Source organism: Megalops cyprinoides, chromosome 9 (assembly GCF_013368585.1).
Source record: "Megalops cyprinoides isolate fMegCyp1 chromosome 9, fMegCyp1.pri, whole genome shotgun sequence".
Classification (NCBI taxonomy): Eukaryota; Metazoa; Chordata; class Actinopteri; order Elopiformes; family Megalopidae; genus Megalops; species Megalops cyprinoides.
Window position 1 is genome coordinate 111,721 of NC_050591.1, and position 16,465 is coordinate 128,185.

The 16,465-nt window shown below is 43.9% G+C and overlaps 2 protein-coding genes across 2 annotated transcripts; one reads left to right on the forward strand and one right to left on the reverse strand.

The window, feature by feature from the left end:
• On the reverse strand, positions 1-1,591 carry LOC118783294 (intraflagellar transport protein 20 homolog). The gene is made up of 4 exons (XM_036537079.1): positions 1,443-1,591; positions 1,020-1,105; positions 797-900; positions 1-675 (listed from the first exon to the last, which is right to left on the reverse strand). Exons 1-4 carry the CDS (start codon positions 1,567-1,569, stop codon positions 594-596), a joined length of 399 nt encoding a protein of 132 aa, XP_036392972.1. The 5' UTR covers positions 1,570-1,591; the 3' UTR covers positions 1-593.
• A 2,904-nt stretch (positions 1,592-4,495) lies between these two features.
• On the forward strand, positions 4,496-14,866 carry tnfaip1 (tumor necrosis factor, alpha-induced protein 1 (endothelial)). The gene is made up of 7 exons (XM_036537553.1): positions 4,496-4,643; positions 9,431-9,792; positions 10,563-10,732; positions 12,767-12,850; positions 13,038-13,090; positions 13,408-13,603; positions 13,876-14,866. The coding sequence occupies exons 2-7, from the start codon at positions 9,546-9,548 to the stop codon at positions 14,092-14,094; spliced, it is 969 nt and encodes a 322-aa protein (XP_036393446.1). The 5' UTR covers positions 4,496-4,643; positions 9,431-9,545; the 3' UTR covers positions 14,095-14,866.
• The last annotated feature ends 1,599 nt before the right edge of the window (positions 14,867-16,465 follow it).

Sequence of the window (16,465 nt, forward strand, 5' to 3'; positions counted from 1 at the left end):
AGGATATATATAAATACACATGACAGGAGAAACAGAAAATCACAAGAATAAATATTCAGTGCTCAAGATTATGAAATCATTATTTACAGTTCCATGCAACTCCTGGATTTTTGTTTCATTGGTAGAAAAATAAAACTGGCTATACAGAGTAGCATTACAAACAGTATAAATAACACAGACCCTTGGTAGACTTTTTGCATTTTGCCTCCTTCACTAGTGGTGTGGATGAATAGGCTGACAGGAGCTCAGGACTCTGCACTTGCTTATCCTCTCAAACCTGAAACATTTAATCTCAAAGGTATGTTGGAAATAAAACACCTGTGATTGTGAAAGATCAAGACTATTAACACTGGGCAGAAGAGTAACTGCTTATGGTCACGCTGAAGGAGCAGAGACCTTTGGAGCTATTGTCTGATAACAGGCAAGATCCTTGCGCCTTTGAAAGTCATTGGGGGAGGATAAACCCCAGGTGCTGTGCTCGGGTTCTGAAAAACAGGTGCCTGGAGCCACGGTGAGCTGTTCCTGCAGCAATCAAAGCAGTCCTAGAAGTTGCACACATCAATGTGTGTGGGCTTCGCCCCACTACGCTCGGATCATTTCTGCAGGATGAACTGGTCAATGAACTCGTTCTGCTCTGCTTCCACCTTGGATAGCGCCTCATACTCAATCCTGTACCTGCCGCGGACCAGAGACAGACAGGTGAGGGAGAGGTGGGGGCTTAATGTCCATGGGGTGGTGGGACAAAGGGATGCTGGGCTTCAGCAGGTGGTGCCATGGGCCCCAGGGACATACTGACCTCTCCAGCTGCATCTTCTTCTCGACGATCAGAGCCTGGAGCTGCTGCTGCTGTGCCTCCCGCTGCTTCTCCACTGACTTCAGAAGGTTCCTTGCTCCTATGGCCTGAGGGTCAACAGCACACCACAGACACTCTCTTACAAAGCCAATCAGGATCAGTCTGTGCTGTGGCGTGGCCCCTCCACCTTTTTTTCTGTCCCGTGGGCACCTGGAGAGGGCCCTACCTTCATTTTCTCAGTCTCGGCCTCCTTTGCCAGTTTGTCCACAAGCTCGATGAGGCCACCCACGACCTTCTGAAACTGGCCAATTTCTGTTGAAGGAAGGCATCGAAAACATTTTTTTGCATGAGCAAACACATGGAGGCTGTGAAATAAGTAAATGATCCCATAGACTCCCATAGACAATAAATGATCCCATTGAATCAGTAAATGATCCCAAGCCACCATCTCCTACATCCACTTACTGAACCTGTAATGTGGATGAGGGTATCTGCAAAGCCAGTAAGTAATACTAATCTGTACTACTGGTTGAATGCACCAATCAGGCTGAGTATTGCTTAAGCAGCAGTAGATGCTGTACATGCCGAGAGTGCACAAAGCCACAGCTGATTAGCTTTGCACAGCTGTGCAGTGCTACACTGTACTCACTGTCCACAAAGTCTTTGCACTCCTCCTTGAGCTCTGTGGTCTGCTGGGCCACCTCAGGTTCCAGCACACACAGCTTGTTTAGCTCATCAAAATGGAGACCAGCCTCAGACAGAGGTTCTTTTGCCATGGCAACTGGGACAAACCCTGAGAACTGTACTGAAATCTGCAGAATATGTAAAACGGTTATACACATTGTGTGTGGCAGATCCCACAAACACTTTAGCTTTTACAAAACTGATCTAAAATGGACTAAATTAACGTTAATGGAATGTATCAGTACTTAACCTAATGTCAACTCCTACAGAACGTTAAAAAGGGATATATAATAATGTATAAATTTACAATTATTCAATCATAGTTCATCACATTATTTCTGAGAGAAAAATAAGGTAAGTTTGAAATCAACTGAACTGTTATGGTTGAGGGAATAAAAAGCAATCACTTTTTTCTGTTTTATTGCCTCTTTTCACACTAAATTGTACACAGACACTGTGTTACTTTCCAAGGGCAGACAGGTTGCAACATTACAGCAAACAATACAAGTGCAGTGTTAATATCATAGATCATTACATCTGATAATGAATTAGTTCTTCAAACACAACATCAGAGAAGTTGCAACACAGGTGTGGAAGATGCTGGTATGGCTAAATGCTTGACCTTGGTTATGTGGGGGAACTCCTTTTTCCCTCTCCATAGATAAAAGGGATCAGAATCTTCTAAAACACATGGCTGGCTTAAATATGTTGAAACTTCAACAGAGGCACCTTTGGTGGCCACACTCCAGCATCCTCCACTAGAGCAGTCAGTCATTTATGTGAAGCATTTCACTTGCTGATTGTGTTTTATTTCTTAATATATTATTTGTTATTAATCATCGCTCACTTCAAAACCTATTTACCCAACCTTAATTAGGGATTACTTCATGTCAGTATTTGCATGTCAGGCTGACTGTATTCCTACACAAACAAACACACACACACACACACACAATGTAAGCATCATCCATATATATACAGTATAACACTACAAGACAGTTTGTCTTCATACACTGAGAAAATGTTATGCACTCAACTGTTGATTCAAGCCATCCAACACCCCAAGTTTGAATAGAACTACTATATTTTGTCACGTGTAACATTCAGGCAGGAAATATATAAATGAAAGATAAAATTACTTTAACCAAATTATTTGCGTAATTTAAATACAAAGTGAACTAATTCCAACTAGAGAATGCCATTTCGATTCTGAAGTATGCAGAGTTCTATATGCAGAGTTCTAATTCGAATTAAGTTTTAAGTGTCTAAATTTTTTATTCAGTTCCAGAGATTGATTCATTTTACTGTTCCAGTTCAGTTGTAATTCCATTTCATCTCATGATAAATTCTCATGAATTTTCCGCAACCCTGATATTCGCTATAAACAAAACATAGAAGTCGCCCCCAACATCAGCTGCTAGTTTCCACCATCTGCGGTCAGCTACGGTGACACGGTGGGCAGCAGTGTGGGGTAGTGCTGGTGCTAAGGAGCAAGGTTTGTAACCGAAAGGTTGCTGGTTCGATAACCTGATGGATCACTACTGCTGTACCCTCGGTCAAGGCACTTAACCTCACAATCGCTATCAAGCTGTAGAAACGAATAAAATAGTAACCCATGCAATGTCGCTCTGGATAAGAGCGTCTGCTAAATGACAGTAATGTAATGAAACGCACTTATTGCCAGCTGTAGGAGTGCAGGAGTTGAAAGCGCATAGATGCGGCTGCAGCTGGCTACCTAAAATTCAGTGCAGCCAGAGCATTGTTACATTACGTCTGACATCAGTCAGCCTGTTTCTGAAACCCAGGATGGAGGAAGTAACCTCTTTAAAAGCCATACAAAGTCATGTCCTACAAACAGAAACAATTTTAGTAACAAGGAGAAATTCTAATGTATACAAATAACGTTAGCTAAACGTTGGCTATAACACTTAATTATATCTACTGGCAAAAGTTATTTCACAATGCGCTAGCCTGCTAAAACTGTTGCACAAACCGAAATAGATAAGCTAAGCAGACAGGCAAAACATTTGAGGAGCGCGTTCAGCTAGTCTCGCCGGTGAGCAATCTAGCTAACATTAGCTTTTTTTTTTTTTTACAAACACAACGCTACGGTACTGCTTACTTGCAATGTCATTGAATAAGTAGCTAATAGCTAGTAGCTAACATAGCTAACAGTGGACATGACAAGGTAGCAATGTTATTACTTTTCTTTAGCAAGGAAACGTTAGCTAGATTAACACAGCTAACGTTAGCCAGCAAGCTAGTCAGGACAAAGCAAACCCAAGTTTTCCAGAGAAGGTACTGGCTAGGTAAATCCATTAGGTAGACACTAAGCAACACATAGTTTTAAATTACTGCTGTGGATACTTAAATGGATGTATGTTGCCATAAACGTTGTGTTCACTCACCTGCAGTGTTGTTTTATAGCTAGGTAGCTTCCTAAATTTGTGAGGTTATGTAGCTCCCGCGACAAACTCCGTCGTTACTTGTTTCTGCGGCTGCCAGGGAAACGGTTTACCCACGCAATCTACAGCTGGCTCCCCCTTTGAGGATACCACTCCATTTCATTCTTAAAATATGCTGTTATAATCCCTCTCTTATTTTTATTACAAATGAAAAGTTTAGAATAAAATTTAGATGCATTATTACAACGGCACGGGTTTTTTCTTCTAATATCACACACCATTGCTTTCCCTCCGAAATAAAATCATTGACTAAAAGAGTGGATTGTCTTAAAACCGTACCATTTGTAAAATGTAGATGGGCATTGCCAGGGAATTACTGGCGATGCTTTGAAATGGACATCGCATCATGTATATATTTGAAATTATTTTTGAATTAATGTTAATATATTTTTGCAACAAGTATGATATAAAATATTCTACTTTGGTTGCGTTATCCTACGCGTTGTTTTCTCGTGGGAACTGTAGTTTAAACATGCCTTGGAAGTCCTTGAACGCAAGAGGAGAAGGACTACAAATCCCGAAATTCCTAGCAATCGCGGGGGGGGGGCGTTCGCTTTGGCGTTGGAGCGGTATGACGTCTGTGTTTTATGATCTATTTTTTCAGCAACTAGCAAGCTAAACAAATTCATTGTAAAGAATTGTGGCAAAGTTTATTTCGTTAAACGCAGTTAGTGAGTTAAAGGGCAGTCGTCCCGGAGTGGGTAAGTAGCTAGCTTAGTTATACTGCATTCAGATAAATGTATTTTCTGTTGGCGTTACGTGAGCTTGCTAACTATGCAGCTAAACGTGAGTGTGGGAGTTTGGCTGGTAGTTCGCTAGTTAGCCGGGTTGCTAACTAGCGATGCACAAGAAAACGAACCAGCTTGTTAGCTACCAGACGACACCACTCGATAAGTCGATACAAAATCCGGTAAAACGTGGAAAGATGGCTCGATCTTGGTAAATTCTTTCAACTTCCATTGAGACTCGGAACTTGCAGCTCAACACACATTCTTTAGCTGTTAGCCCTCACAGTATCGTATAGTATAGTAGTTTTCTCAAGTTAAGATAGTATACCTAGCTAATGTTGTCTGTATAGCGGAATAGTCAGTTTACCTAGCTAGCTAATGTTAGCTGTCTTCACTAAGCCTCTGTCATTGACAGTTACGCGTTTGTTCACGGTTTTCCCCTTGACCTTTCACTTAGAGATTCTTTTTATTCAAACGAGAAACAAGTCAGCTAGGTGGTTACCCAGTAGTCTAGCTTTATAGATGACTACATTAAAGCCTCCCATTACTTACCTGGCTAAATCACGTCTAAATGGTGGTAAAGACGGCAGTAATGTTGTTTATGGTCAGTCGTATAACCCGCAAGTTTTAATTGAGTCGGTTACTGACTCAGTTGGACTAATTTTTACTCAGTTTCCCAAATAGACCATGGATATGCTAAAAGGAAGAGATAAACTCCAGTTCGCAAGAGTTTTAATGTCATTATCTAGTAACGTTTCTGTTCAGTGAATATATCGCTAGCCAACGTTACATCACAATTGTTGGATTTATTTGGGAAAACAACAGAATAATGAGTTAGTCATGTAGTTACCAGTTGAGCAGAGAAGAATATGATGACGGTAGCACCTCGAGCAGAGCTGTGTGTGTATGTTCGTCTTGTATTTCCCCAGAACGAATCCGCTTGTGTATACAACCAACATGATTAAAATGCATTGGAAAAACAAACAAAGCGCAAGTTCCCAAGCTGTGTGTTCATGATCTTCACAGCCTGGGGTATAAAGCTGTTTAGAAGCCTGGTGGTCCTAGTACGGATACTTCTGTACCTCTTCCCCGATGGCAGGAGGGAAAACAGGCTGTAGGATGGTTGTGGGGTCCATGATGATGCTGGAGGCTCTGCGGGCACAGCGCTGGTTGAAGATGTCCAGCAGGGATGGGAAAGGGGCACCAGTGATCTTCCCCACTGTTCTCACTATCTTGTTCAACTGTTTCTGCTCGGAAGTTGTGCGCTTTCCGAAACAGGCAGTGATACAGTAGGTCAGAACACTTTCAATGGTGTAGAAGGTGGTGAGGGCTGGAATGGGTAGGCTGGCCTGCTTGAACCTCTGGTGGGGATGGAGCCACTGTTGGGCCTTCTTAATGATGGCCATGGTGTTGGTGGTCGAGGACAGATTGTCTGCCAGGTGCACTCCCAGGAACTGCTACTGACCCTCTCCACGGCTGCGCCATCTATGGGAGTGATGCACTGTGCAGGCCTTCCTGCAGTCAATGACCATTTTCTTGGTCTTGTCAACATTCAGGGAGGGGTTGTGTCTGTTGCACCACGCTGTCAGCTGCTCCACCTCCATCCTGTATGTTGACTCATCACCTTTGCCTATAAGACCCACAACTGTAGCATCATCAGTGAACCTGATGATGTGGCTGTTGCTGAATCGGGCAGTACAATCATGGGTCAGCAGGGTGAACAGCAGGGGGCTCAGGATGCAGCCCTGGGGTGAGCCTATGCTCACTGAGATGGTGCTTGATGTGTAGCTGCCGACTCTGACTGACTGCTGCCTTTGTGTCAGGAAGTCCAAGATCCAGTTACAGGTGCCAGTATCCACCTCCAGCGACCTCAGCTTTTCCACCAGTTGCTGTGGTATGATGGTGTTGAAGGCTGAGCTGAAGTCGATGAAGAGGAGTCTGGCATAGGCATCCCAGTTTTCCAGATGGGACAGGGTGAGGTAGAGGGTGGTGGATATTGCGTTGTCTGTGGACCAGTTGGTTCTATGGGTGTACTCATACAAGGCAATCCGTACCGTGCCTGGGCACGTTTGACCCCCAAAGTCCGGTTCGTTTGACTGGTGTGATCGCTCCGTACCATGCCCGGGCCCGCTTGAAGAGGTGGGCTTGGGCACAGTACGCATCAGTGTGATCGCTAACCGTGCCCGAGCACGGAACTCGAACAAGACGTCAATGTTGCGACTGTCCCATTTAACAAATATATCCATTATAGCAGCAGTTTGCTGGGTATCTGTTAGTTACACGCCCAGTCATAATAATTCCTTTAAACCATCATTTGATTAGCCAGCTGACTTCCTTAAATATAACAAGCTGGCAACCTCCAAAATTCGATTGGTTAGTTCTGTAGATCTATACCTAAAAATAACTCTGTGGATCCCCACATTAGCTTGATTACTAGCAAGCGAAATAAAACTAACCATACTTTACGTGGCGATGTAAACATTGCTGTTGTTAGGGGCTTAGTCAGAGTATCACAAAAGAAGCAGCCAACCTGTTTAAGTAGCTAGTCTTCAACAATCGTTAAGATAGGCAGCTATGTTTGTCAAATCTATTGCTAGATAGCTATACGTTAACTCCCCAGCCAGTTAGCATCAATTATGCAATGTGCTGCACGTATAAGATTTTTACGGAGGCAGCTGATGTTAAGGGAGGAATTTGGAGCTGTTTACTCACAGACTACAATTCACGCTCATCAATAAGGTGAGAACCAGACCTGTTCATTATTAACCCAAATATTCTCAAATGAATTGAAAAGTGTACTATCCAAGCAGTAATAGAAGATGCTTGTTGTTGTAATGATGACAGTAGCACACACACAAGTAGTAGCCCTAACTGGTTAACATTAGCTAACAGTATTGCGATTAGGCTACTGTAATCTGACACAAAATATTGGTCTGTCCCTTAGCATAATGACTGAAACGTCAGCTGCCTCCGTAAAAATCAAGGCATGTGAGAGGGCCGTGTGTCACTCCAAATAAGCCACAAAGTAAGTACAATCATGAACGCCATTGTGCTGTGCGAGAGCGCTTTTCTTCAACACAAAAAGTTGCATCGTGATGACGTAAGCGTGCTTGGGCCCGGAACATTAAGCGCAATGTGAGCACAGGCCAGTGGGGGAGTGGGGGAGAGGGGACAATTGTGCTTGGGCACGGTACAAGGCAACCGGGCCTAGTGTGAGTACGCCCTATAAGTGAACTGTAGGGGGTCCAGATTTGTGGGAAGGTGGGCCTTAATGTGTTGCAAGACCAGTGGCTCGAAACGCTTCATCACTATCAGAGTGAGAGCCATGGGACAGAAGTCGTTCATGCAGACTGGGTTGGGTTTCTTGGGTACGGGTATGAGGGTTGCGCTCTCGAGGCAGGTGGGCACTGTTTGACTGAGGGAGATGTTAAAGATGTCTGTGAAGACATCCTTCAGCTGTTCTTCACAGTCCTTGAGAACAAATCCTGGTATCTGGTACGTTATCTGGACCAACAGCCTTTCGGGGATTAACATTACAGAGGGCTCTCTTCACCCTTGCTGGAGACAGTTGTAATACCTCTTTGCTGGGTGCTGGTGTCAATTTCTGCACTGTGGTGTTATTACAGGCCTCGAAACGCGTGTAAAAATATTGAGTCTGTCTGGAAGGGAGGGGTCACCGTGGTATAAAGCTGTGCGTGGCATTCAAGGCCATGACAGTCTTGCAGTCTGCGCTATGAGAATATATTTCCGTACACATGGCATTGTGTACGGAAATATATGCTAAGCAGTGTGGCATAGTGGTAATGATCTCCACCAAAAGTTTGCATGTTTCATTGCCTGCTGGGTCATTCTTGTTGACCTCTACTGCAAGGTACTTAAACTGAATTGTCAATATCCAGCTGCATAAATGAATAAGGTAAAAACTGTGAACTATGTACAGTATGTCACTCTGGATACTTGTCTGCAAGGCAAATGTCATGTAAGATAAGTGTGTTGAGGCCTGTTGTGGTTATCAGATTTATTTGTTATCCTAAGTGGTGTACATTGTCATGGAACTGTGTTTTATGGAAGCAAATGCAAGACGGTTAAAGGTTAAAGGAACTGAGTTGTATTCTCCTCCCCGCTTTATGGATTCTTCTTCATGCATGGAATAGGCCCACATTCCATGCCAGTGGGAAGGGAAATTGAGAGGAAGATTCTTTCAGGGTGGGCTTCCTGCCTATTGTAGGAGAGTCCTCAGAGCTGCCAGCGGTTTGGTTTAGCTGAAGCAGGCCTCGTTCCCTTTGCTGTGGTTTCACACGTTTTCAGAAGGATCTTTCTCAGCATTCATCCACTCACAGATGGGCTGTCCATTGCTGGGGGCCACACAGGAAGTAAGCACAATGGAAAGGATCATGACGTGCAGGGCGGGGACGTTTTTGTTTGGGAATGCTGCAGCTTTACTTAGGAGCCATGTGACAGGCCTGACTCATTCAGCCAGCCTCGTGTGTGTCTGGTGACAGCTTTCGTCTGAGTAGAGTATGCACTGACTACTGCTTATAGCAGACAGGTAGGTTAGTTGTTATGTCCTTGTCATAACGAGAAACACCCTTGATTGGTCTGCCTCTCCACATATATTATCTCAGCTCAGGGCATGGTTGCCATTAAATGCATTGCCAGCCTAGGTGAATGAGGTCAGGGAATTTTGGAACAGCACACAGACCAGGTTTGCCCAGCAGGGCGGCGCTGTGGTGATGGAGTGGTGGTGTTTGCATTCGCAGGCATGCTTGAGGCGGGCAACGAGAGACTGCAGTCCCCTCAGTAGCAGTCACCACGGCAGAGGACATCAGGCTGGCCGTCTGCAGGGTGGTCATCTACCTCCAGAGGGACAGGGACATGTCGGGGGAGAGCTGCCTGCGCCCACAGCACCCAGTGGCTGGGCCCAGCTCACCCAGGTCCCTGGCTACCCTTCCCAAGGCCAAGACCTGCAGCTACCGTGGGGCGGCGGGTCTGGGGAACAAGTATGTGCGCCTGAACGTGGGGGGCACACTGCACTACACCACCGTGCAGGTGCTGACGCGCCAGGACACCATGCTCAGAGCCATGTTCAGCGGCAGGATGGAGGTGTTCACTGATAAGGAAGGTGAGAGCTGCAGACAGGCCAGCAGGAACCCAGCTGCCCCCTCAGCAAGCCACTTCTCGCTCACAGAGGCTCTGATGGGTCGGTCATGCGGTCGTTTGGTGGAAAATGTGGCTAATTTTCTACACGTTTTGCACATTTCCAGCCTCTCTCGTGTGAAAAAATGTATAACCTGCACATTTGTTTTCACAATACATTGGTAAAGAAAAACTGGCAAGCTTTTAATGTAAACGTTTCTGGCTTGCTCTTAATGGTTTGTTCTGTGGATGTAGAGAAACTGGGAGGTCCACTGTCTGTCTTAAAATAGACTCACTTTAATTAGAAAACTGCAAGGATATGCTTTTTTTGCAAGGTCATCAGCACCTGCATATGCATACACCATCAGAATTCAGATGGTGTTTGTGCTCAGAATGTGATTACTAGGGCTAATGTGAGAGTGTATTGTAATCCATGTTCTTCCCAGTAAGAGCGTATGCCTTTGCATGCTAGGAGCTGCAGTTTAGTACTGAAACAATGTTACACATCTTCAGGGCAGTGAACACATTAAACTTTAAACCAATGTGAAATATGAACTTAGGTGGTACTTGTGACTTGTGACATGCCATATGTGATTGTGTCCTATGTAGTTGTCAGGATTGGCTTTGTGGGTGTCTGTGTTGTAGTAACATTGGGAGTCAGATACAGTATCTGTAGGAACTAGATCTTCAGTTCATCATTTTCAGTTTATTAATTTTTAGTTCTTAGGTTCATTGGTTCATCCCAACCCCTTGCAGGCTGGGTCCTGATTGACCGCTGTGGGAAACACTTTGGTGCCATCCTCAGCTACCTGCGGGATTCCAGCGTCACCCTGCCCAAGACACGGCAGGGTATTCGCGAGCTGCTGGCCGAGGCCAAGTACTACCTGATCCAGGGCTTGGTGGCTGTGTGCCAGAGCGCCCTGCAGGTGGGTGCGAGGGATCCCATGGTCACGTGCTCCCCGTCTCCGTGGAAATGCTCTTCACCACACATAGCAGCACTCTTCCTGTCCCACTGCCAGGCGAAGTGGTGATGACAGTGGTGTGGTTGTGGTGTGGTGACAGATGCATGCTGGGATGTCAGACTTGTGGATGTGACTGTCCCCCACCACAAGGAGGATGTTGTCTCCAGTCTCCATGGAGACCCTGTGCTGCATGTGCAGGAATTCTGTGATTCAACGGATGTAGAAGCTCTGGTAATACGCCCACTATTTGGATAGCTGATACAGCCCTCAGAAAAACTGCTTGGCTTTTTTTATGGTTTCGTTCAGTATCAGACTCAATCATTTCCAATCAGAAGGTAAAAACAACAATATGCATAAGATAATACATTAATTTCTCCTGGTATGTTTCACATGGTATGTTTCCAAAAATGATATTCCCAGAGAAATAATGCTGATATGAAATCAAAAATATGACATGATTGACACTGTTTGCTGTGCCATTTTCATATATTACTATATTTCATATATTTCATATATTATTATATAACTGGCCAATAAGAAAAATGGATTGGAACTAACCTTTTTATAAAGTACGTTTTGTCATAGCACTGCTGAGGACTAATGGCCAGAATGGATTAAGCAAGTACAAATTCCACTGATGTGACATTTTTAAAGAGACCATAAAAACTAAAATATAGCTGCAAGCAGCGATGAGGGGGCCAAGCAGTCCAGGAGGGCAGAGTCGCCATGGCAACTTGATCTGATCATGTTAAAAGCATGGCTGTAAGCACTGATAGCAAGGTTTATGTCAATTGACCAAAGATTGGGTGTAACTATGATACAGTATGAGATCATGTCCTGTTTGGGTCATTTGCCTTTGATTTGGCTGTAATGGATAAATATTTTTGAAAATCAAAAATGCATCAGAGACCTTTTTTGAGGGTTGGTCGGAAGATGATCTGTGCTGAGTTTGGTGAAAATTGGACAAAATATGTTGGTGTTGAAAAGTTTTTAAACATTTTGATCAAGTCCAATATGGCAGCCACATCAACTGAGATAACAGGTTGTCATGCCTCATCTTTGGGATCTCCCAAGATATCACCAGACACAAGAATTACTTTTTTAAGGCAAACACATCAATAGTTATTGGGCAAAACGTGTTTTTACTTATTGTGGTGCCCCCCCAGTGGTTTTTGCACAACCTCAGGAAGGGGTCCCGAGTCCAAGTTTGGTGTCAACACATCAAACAGTTGCTGAGATATGATCTCCCTTCATGTTTGGCGACTTCGCCGCCGATTTCGACTGGAACGGACAAACGGTTTCGAAAATCCATATGATAACTTTTTTGAGGCTTGGTCTCAAGATCACCTGTAGCAAATTTGGTGAAAACTGGACAAAATTTGTGGCCTGTGAAAAATTTTTAAACTTTTTCATAAAATCCAATATGGTGGAAAATCCAGTATGGCAGAAATTGACGTCATGGCATTGAACTCGGCTTGATCCAGGGAATCCAACGGTATCTGATTTTTGAAAATCAGGCATACGGTTCAAAAGTTACGTGTGTAACTGTACCTCCAACTTTGACCCGTTGGTGACGCTAGAGCATTCGAGGCACTGACATCAAACTTGGTGAAAAGAATTGAGGGACCGTCCCCAATCAGCATGCCAAAATACAAAACTTTTTACCATACGGTTCTAGGGGCTACCATAGACACCCTGGCCAGAAGAAGAAAAAGGTGATGAATAATAAAAGGTAGAAACACAATGGGTGTCTACGCAGCTTCGCTGCTTGGCCCCCAATTACATTTACATTTGGCTTTGGTTTGAATCTTAGTCATGTAGTAACTTGAATGCAACGTATATGTTTTCAGGTCTACGAAACATTTTGTTATTTTCTTATTTTTCCTAATATTGTGATATTTCATCTCATGCCTAGTGTGTAGTGGTCCATTGCAGTACCCATTGTTGCGTGACTCATTGGGTTCCATGACTGACTCTGTGTTGTGAATGACTTTATAGGACAGCAAGGAGCAGGCCCTGTGCATGATCCCAGTCATCACTTCTGTGAAGGAGGAGGAGAGGCTCATTCAGACCTGCACCAAGGTGAGGACCGCTAACCCTCCCCAAACACCAAACACACCCACATAGATACTGAACACTGAACACATCCACTTTGAAACTGAGCACATCTGTGCTGAACATATGCATTTAACACATCCATACCGAATACTGAACATAGTTCAGGTATTGCATCTTGATGGTCTTGTCAATAATATGTGTCTCCCTCCAGCCTGTGGTGAAGCTGCTCTACAACAGAAGTAATAACAAATACTCCTACACCAGGTAAATATGTAACAAATACTCCTACACCAGGTAAATATGAGACAAATTCTCCTACACCAGGTAAATGCATAACAAATGCATTTACTATACCAGGTAAATATGTGACAAATATTTTTGCCCCATGTTAATCTGTAACAACAGCAGCCTGACCAGGTCAAACAGTGTAACAATTAAACCAGCACTAGATACAGCTGTAAGAATTAGCTTGAGGAACAGAATATTTAACATAATGTGAAACTTAGCCCCAAGCAGTAGCTGATTCGACTGGAATAGCTTTAGCCTGCTTTTCTCGTATGTGCACCATCCTCCCATGCAAGCAACTCGGATGACAACCTGCTGAAGAACATCGAGCTGTTCGACAAGCTCTCTCTGAGCTACAACGGCCGCGTGCTGTTCATCAGGGATGTGATCGGGGACGAGATCTGCTGCTGGTCCTTCTATGGACAGGGCCGCAAGCTGGCCGAGGTGTGCTGCACCTCTATCGTCTACGCCACAGAGAAGAAGCAGACCAAGGTGGGCCACACCCCAACTCCCATGGGAGACAGTATCGACAGCTTTTTTTGCCCAGATAAAGTGGCAAGATCAGTAGCTGATTTGTAGGAAATAAAGTGAAGGCATTTTTGAAAACCACTTAGCTGACAAGCAGTAACAGAGGTCACAAAGTGGTCACACCAGAATGTGCAATCTTCACAACAATACAAAATGTTCCCTGTAGGGAAAGTTAGCCTCAGTGGGTTCGGTGTGCATACCAGTGTGATGCTGTATGGCCGCCCGCCCCGTCCCAGGTGGAGTTTCCTGAAGCGCGGATCTACGAGGAGACACTCAATGCCCTCCTGTACGAGACGCTGCCTGTGCCGGACAACTCGCTGCTGGAGGCGACACGACGGCGTGCCCACTGTGGCTCCCACAGCGAGGAGGAGGAGGGCGGGGAGCTGAGGGAGCGTGTGCGCCGCATCCACGTCAAGAGGTACAGCACTTACGATGACCGGCCGCTGGGCCACTAGCCCCGCCCCCGCCACACCGGCAACCCCTCCCACAGCCTTCGCAGCCAGCCTCAGAGATGTAAACGGCATCCCAACCAAGCTCATATACCACCCGGGCTTTTTTTGACCAAGCAATAATAGAAAGGTAACAGCTAGTTTAACTGTGAGACAAGTAGGTACATCGGTCACACCACAGCAGAGTTAGGGACAGTTCCATTTCAGTTCTGTGAATTCAGGAAATTGGTTGAAATTCAAATGAAAATGATGAGCAATTTAATTCTTTAAGTGAATTATAGTTAAACTCCTGAAATGGTTGAAATGGAGCTGACCCCCATCTCTACACCATAGCGACCAGAGCGATGGAAGCGTGCAGAAATATGACCCAAAGCCGTATGCTATAGAGGCTTCTGTCAGAAAGGGAGCAAGGTGATCTGATAACTGATGGCGGTGCTGCCTGTTAACACTGTTGGGATCTCTGGGCTCACTGTGTCAATGTGCATGCTGGTGCTCCTGCGCATGTACTGCCAGTGCTGGTGGGTTCCATGGAAGCCTTACAGATCATTACAGAAATGCTACAGAACACCTTCCTTCATTTGGTTCAGTCTGCTGTTTGGGCTGCAGTGTTACAGTGCCCATTCTGCTGTGGTCCATAGAATTTCCACACCATATTGTTCAAGAATTTCATTAATCCTTAAAGTGCTTTAAAAATATTTACAATGTGAGATCGTCTTTGTTACTAATTTAATGCATATTCTGGTCCTTGGTTTTACTGTTGCATTTTTTGAATGTTTGGTGGCACTTTTGTAAAACTGAATAATGAGCTGTGAGATTTAATATTTCAGTATTTTCAGTATGACTATTTTAAAAGCTTTCTGTGCTGCACTTGCGGGTTTTAACTTCTTTCTGTGGTTTCTTCAAACTGCTCTGCAGTACACTAATATTACTGTTTATTTTACTCATTTATCACAGATATTGCCATTTGTATTTTGACGGTTATTTGCTCTTCCATTTCCTTGCCTGTGTGTGGTTCGTTGTTATAAGGGCACTATTCACCCAAGTCAGACATATCAGCTGTCACAGAAACACTGCGGATAATCCGATCTGTTTGAGATGTTTCTTGCATCAACAAATCATGGATTTGATCAGCCTATCAGATAAGTAACCACTAACACATGGAACTCTCAAACATCCAATCAGCTGTGCCTACAGGAAGTTGTCATGTATACTGCAAGATTTGCCTCGTCTCCCACAGCTCCACAGCGTTAATGCGCATCCATTCACTGTTTAGCCATTACTGGGTTTATGAGGACAAGCTAGATGCATAGTGGATTCTGGAGGAGACACTTGGATTTTCCCACATTTGATACACATTTGATTGGGCCAAAGACTGAATACCTACACGAGGCATTGAAAGAAAACATATCTATTTTGTACACAGTCAGTCAATGACTACGCACATTGTGAATGTGGTATAGCTTTTAGTGTTGTTTTTAAAAACTTTTTAAGCCTTTAATCAAAAAATGACCTGTTTACTTCATTTCAGAAAACACTAAGGAGTGTTGAAAGTCTATAATATGAAACGTTTATATGTGGTTTTGTCTCTATATGCCTTTTCATCTTTTAATATATTAAAGGTGTTTCAAGTTATCTGCTGCAGGACATTGTCTCTTTCTCGTCTGTATTTATTTTCTGATTCATCATATTTTGATTCTGTCTGTTCTGAAAGTGTATGTGTCATAAGGTTGCATGTGCTCTGAGGCAGCATGACGTAATGCTCTTCTGCCTTTTTAACATTGCTTAGTTAGCTACATTGTGTCTTTTTTTCTTTAATTAAAACAGTAAGGAAGATATGCGTTCGTACAGCTTCAAATGTATAATCACACACAAAATAATGAAGACCCCCTACCCCCATCACTTGTTTCCTAAAGAGCCGCCGCAGTTTTACGTTTGTTCCGCTGGAGGGCGCGCTAGAGATCCCCAATGATAAAAGCGATAGCTTGAGGGTAATTCGGTACATCATGTTGATGTGATGACATACATTTATTTTTATAGCAGCCTGTCTCCACATTTAGAACTGGAGGAAATGAGCGATATTCTTGGAACTGTAAGATGAACTGACCATCAATAGATTTAATGTTATAGTACAATGATTATTTTAATTGATGCTAATAGGTGTTTTTTCTTCTCAGCATACAGATGTGAGCTATAAAAACAAAATGATTCCTGTTAACCTTAGGTGTACAACGGTGTCTGCGCATATGTTCCATGTTTTTATTCTTTAATTATGAAACCAGCGCGGAATACTGCCAGTAAGCGCTCTTCCTTGTGCGATACAGTTTTGTCGTGCTTTTGTGGGAGTGAGTATTAACATGTAGGAAGAGTGTGTGACTGG

Bases quoted from the DNA above. Each gene is read 5' to 3' on its own strand.
- tnfaip1 (XM_036537553.1), top strand. From the start codon at position 9,546: ATGTCGGGGGAGAGCTGCCTGCGCCCACAGCACCCAGTGGCTGGGCCC. The intron at 9,793-10,562 runs GTGAGAGCTGCA...AACCCCTTGCAG, and splicing joins GGTGTTCACTGATAAGGAAG to GCTGGGTCCTGATTGACCGC. The intron at 12,851-13,037 runs GTGAGGACCGCT...GTCTCCCTCCAG, and splicing joins TCATTCAGACCTGCACCAAG to CCTGTGGTGAAGCTGCTCTA.
- LOC118783294 (XM_036537079.1), bottom strand. From the start codon at position 1,569: ATGGCAAAAGAACCTCTGTCTGAGGCTGGTCTCCATTTTGATGAGCTA. The intron at 1,106-1,442 runs GTGAGTACAGTG...TTCCTTCAACAG, and splicing joins GTGCAAAGACTTTGTGGACA to AAATTGGCCAGTTTCAGAAG. The intron at 901-1,019 runs GTAGGGCCCTCT...GTTGACCCTCAG, and splicing joins CCGAGACTGAGAAAATGAAG to GCCATAGGAGCAAGGAACCT.